Source organism: Eimeria mitis, genomic scaffold, assembly GCF_000499745.2.
Source record: "Eimeria mitis Houghton genomic scaffold, Emh_scaff1627, whole genome shotgun sequence".
NCBI lineage: Eukaryota > Apicomplexa > Conoidasida > Eucoccidiorida > Eimeriidae > Eimeria > Eimeria mitis.
The window spans coordinates 5,697-10,344 of record NW_013569941.1 but is presented as its reverse complement, the minus strand read 5'-3'; the positions used below and the strand labels follow the sequence as shown (position 1 = coordinate 10,344).

Here is a 4,648-nt window from a genome sequence, read left to right as displayed (position 1 = left end):
CAGAAGAAGAATTAGATTACGATAGATGGCTGACATCACTCACAGGTCTAGACGAGAGTCAGCCCGCACGAGAACGAAGAAAAAGAAGAAGAAAGGGGGAGAAGACGGTGAGGAGAAGGAAAAAGAAAGAAGAAACAGAAGAAGAGGATGAGGAAGAAGGAATAAACTTCATAGATTTGTTCGAAAGCTTTGGGCCTCCCGTTGCTGTCAGATCGCTTTGGCCTGATGAAGGAGCAGCACACAAAACAAGAGAAGAAAAAGAAAAAGAAAAAGAAAAAGGAGAAGAAGGAGAAGAAGATACATCTTCTGCAGACTCAGGTGATGAGGGGCCTTCTAGTGGTCTTACTGCTCAGCAGCGGCAGAGGCTGCAGCGGCAGAGAGCGATGAAAAAAGCAGAAAGAGAATTCTTATCGAGTGCAGCAGCAGCATTTTCCTTAGATCCTCGTCATCATCCTCAAGGAACGATCCTAGTAAACCCCATTGGCTGTCCGCCTGAAGAAGAAGAAAAAGAAGAAGAAGGCAAAGAAGGAGAAAGAAAGAAGAAAAAAAAAAAAAGAAAACATACACCGAGGCAACTCGAATACACCGTCCGTATACCTCTTACCGGTGCCTCGTATGTTGTTGGCAGCAAAGAAGTAACAACCCATGATGTAAGGATTTATGATTCGTTTTACTTTTATAATTCGTAGAAATACTAAACAAGTGATTATGGGTTTATGAGTAGTTTTATAAGCAGAAATAATAAAGAACGATGTAGTAACTGATGACTTGTTGCACTATCACAGCTGGAAAAGGAAAAGGAAATGCCGATGGATTGACGAGTAGTTTAGTTATTATGAACAGAAGAGAAAAAAAAGTGAAGTGTATAAATAGAAATAAAAGAAAAAGGGATTAGGGACCCTGTTAGAGCATAAACAATAGACAAACAAACAAACAAACGCATAAACAAACACATAAACAAATAGACAGACAAACAAACTAACCAGGAAACAAACGTGAACAAGCAGGAACACCCACACACAGCACGCCAAAACAAAAAAGCAAAGAAGTAGATAAAGAAATCAATAAACTAAAGAACAAATAGGCAAATAAATAAATAAACAAATAAGCATAACAAAGAAAACGTAAATGAATAAACTGTGTTTAGTGTTGTATTGGATGGGGTGAGAGGTCTGAGCCACAGATTTGTACAAGTGCTGCAGGGCCAGCAGATATCTGTAAACTGCTCGCTTTCCTCTTGTTCTTGTTATTTTTAGTGTTATTACTATTCTTTTTCTCGCTCTGCTTGTTCTTGCTCTTGTTCCTGCTCCTGTTCCAGTTCTTCTTCCGGTTCTTCTTTTTTTCGTTGTTCCTTTTATCCTTCTTTTCCTCTTTATTGTTCGCGTTCCTGTTCTCGTTTGTGTCCCCGTTCCTTTTGTTCTTCTTGTTCTTCTTGTTTTCATATTTGTTGCCGTTTTTCCTGTTCTTCTTGCTCGTCTTCTTCTTTTTCGAGTTCTTGTTCTACTTTCTATTCNTTTGTTGCCGTTTTTCCTGTTCTTCTTGCTCGTCTTCTTCTTTTTCGAGTTCTTGTTCTACTTTCTATTCTTCTTCTGCATAGCAACATATGTATCCATTATAATATGGGTTGCGGTGCCTGTACAGCTCGTTGGTTTGTTGTGCTTCGTCTGTCGCTATTCTACCTCAGGGGCAGCCGGCGTTACTAATAGTCTCTGTGCCTCTTCCTTACCCAGAAGGGCAAGAAGAGCAGCAGGAGCAACAGCCGACGCCGCAGCAACAACTGCGGACGCAGAACGTAAGCCACCACCCCTTCTACAGAGTTCCTCTTGTAGCCAGTGATGCCATCCTTACTCGGCAATTTAAGCAGAGGAAGTGGTTGTTATCATCCCGTCGGACCCTAAGCGACACGGGTGCTCTCATAGATATTAAAAATATCTTGAAGAAGCCAGTATTAAACTCGTTCGACCTCCATCACCTACTGGAGTCTCTTGAGCAGCTAGCCGAGCATACAGTGCATCGGAAGAAGGAGGTCATCAACCATCTAAGCCCTAAGTATGTTGTAGAGAAGCTCGCCATAGCTCTGCTAATAACGGATGCAATGTTTGTTGTAGCCAAAGTATTGGGAGAGAAAGCAAAGAAGGACGAATGGTGGGAAAAAGCATTAGAAACTCTTCCGGTGTATACACACCCCTCTCACTCTGCTGCTGTCCGCAGCACAGCAGAACAAAATGTGCTGTTAGCCAGGCTGCTGCAGAATGGACTTGAATTCTATAGAAGAGGGTTCAGACCGCCTGCAGCTTATCTCGTTCCTCTTAAACAAATCATTCTATGTACACCGGCGGTGCCGACTCTGCGGAGAGGACCATGGGCGCATTTCCGGGCGGATGACGAGGAGTGGCAGCAGCAGCAGCTGCTGCTTCTGCACCTGCAGCAGGAGATGCTGGAGCTGCACCAGCAGGTGCAGCCGCAGCCGCTCCAAGGGCAACAGCAGGAGGACCAGCAGATGCAGCAGGAAGAGCAGCAGCAACAGCAACAGCAGCAGGAGGAGGAGCAGCAAGAGCAGTACCAGCAGGAAGAGCAGCAGCAGGAAGAGCAGCAGGAAGAGCAGCAGGAAGAGCAGCAGTAGTATCTGCCGCAAAAACAACGATAGCGGCACGGACAGCAGCCGTAACAGCAGCAACAGCAAAAGCAGGCCCATGGATATTTGTTGCAAGCACGAGACATATGCAATCATCTCGTGCTGCTCCAAATTAGGCGCGCGAGTAAATAAGAGATACGCATAAAGCGACGAGGAAGGTATTCTTATACTCCTATTTTATCTGTTTCATTCTCGGTCTCAGAAGTTAAACCATTAAACAATGGCAGCAGCTCAGCAGACACCCGAAAAGGAGGAGACGGCAGAAGCAACCCAAAGACGAATAAACACCAGGGGAAGAAGATATAAGGCCTCTTTAGGGAGACAGGTTTTTTATATGGACCGCGTAGATTATATTATATGTGTTTTAGTTGTCAATGGTGATACAATAAAATATTATAATACATTATATGATTTAGTACTTAAAATGTTAGTTTATGTTCTGCAATGCAATATATGGTTAATGTATTATTTCCTCTAAGTAGACAGTTATGTTCTGTCTACAATCGTAGCAAATATATATATATATATATATATATATATATATATATATATATATATATATATGCTTGTGGATATTTGTTTGCTATATGTAATGTAATATATATCTAACATATTATGTATTATGATTAATATAAACATATTAATCATACATAATATATTAAGTTTAGATTCGTATGCTGATATTAATCATTTGTTACATAATATAAGTTATTTATGAATATTAACTTATATTCTGTCAAAGAGTTTATGACTAAGACGACCATATTAGTTGCATATTACATTACATAATAAAGGTTATTATGTTCAAATATTGATTTTTATTAATTAAAATGTTATATCAATATTATATAACATATAATATGACTGCACTAGCCACATATAGCAGAAGTTATCATTTGTAAATATTAATTTATAATATACCAAATAAGAACCAAAATCAGCTGCTCGTGCTTTTGCTTTTGCATCTAAAGGAAACATACAAGGCTTCAGCAGCTTGCTGTTCTAGCCAGATATTTGCAGTTTGTTAAGATGAGGTAATGCTGCTGCTTCTGCTTTTGTTTCTGCTGCGGCACCAGCAGCAGCAGTAGCAGCAGTATCGCGGCAACCTGCACTTCATGTTCAATTTCTTGAACCTGAACGGCAGTTTGGCGTTGAGACAAGCGCAAGGTGCCTAAACCAAAAAATTTCATTTGTTTGTCTCTCACGCAGACAAGCAGTAGACAAACAAACTACACGACANTGTCTCTTCTGTCCGTCCCTTCTATCTCTTCCGTTTCCTCCGTCTTTTCTGTCCCGTCTACTTCTCCATCTCTTCTCTCTCTTATGTCTCAAAACGCTCCCGCGGGTGTCTACAGTTTTGCACTCTCGGCAGCTCCCCACTGTCCCACGCCGTGGGTAGTTACGGTTTAGAGGGTTAATTGCTTAGCGGGCTAAGTGTTTAGGGTTTAGGGTTTACGGTTAAGGGTTTTGGGCGGAGGGTCTAGGATGCTCGGGTTGGGGGTTACCTGGGGTGGGTCAACTTCGAACCACCACGGCGAGGGGTTAGGGTTTAGCGCGGCGAGGCTGTAGGCCTCACAACAGCTGCCACTCTCCTGTAGAGAACCAGCTTGCCCCACAATCACCTGAGATGAGTTCGATGATGCCTAGGGTTTAGGGTTTAGCGTCGTGTTTAATGATTAAGAATTCAATAAATAATAATTAAAAAACTCAAGGCGAATATGTAGCACAGGGTAAACTAAACAGCTACATATATATAATCTAGACTATCGACGGGCCCCCAAGGGGCTTCCCTAAGACCTGGCAGCCGCCACTTAACTCACTTCTGCTGACGCGACACAAGCGAGCGGGTCTTAACACCCAATTGAGTTCTTACTCCTTAGATACGCGCGCAGCCGCGGTTCTTGCTATGCTCAACAACGGGCGACGGGCCAAGCCTTATAGCGTAGACGGTGACCTCTTCCGGTGCCGAGCGAAGCATCGACTCCCCCAATTATGCTTTCCAGCTTTGCTCCA

The 4,648-nt window shown here is 42.6% G+C and overlaps 1 protein-coding gene across 1 annotated transcript; it reads left to right on the top strand.

The window, feature by feature from the left end:
- Positions 1 to 25: 25 nt before the first annotated feature.
- Positions 26 to 2,623, top strand: EMH_0040770 (uncharacterized protein; the record flags this gene model as incomplete). The annotated part of the gene is made up of 3 exons (XM_013495542.1): positions 26 to 107; positions 212 to 318; positions 1,685 to 2,623. The coding sequence occupies 3 exons, from the start codon at positions 26 to 28 to the stop codon at positions 2,621 to 2,623; spliced, it is 1,128 nt and encodes a 375-aa protein (XP_013350996.1).
- Positions 2,624 to 4,648: the final 2,025 nt, after the last annotated feature.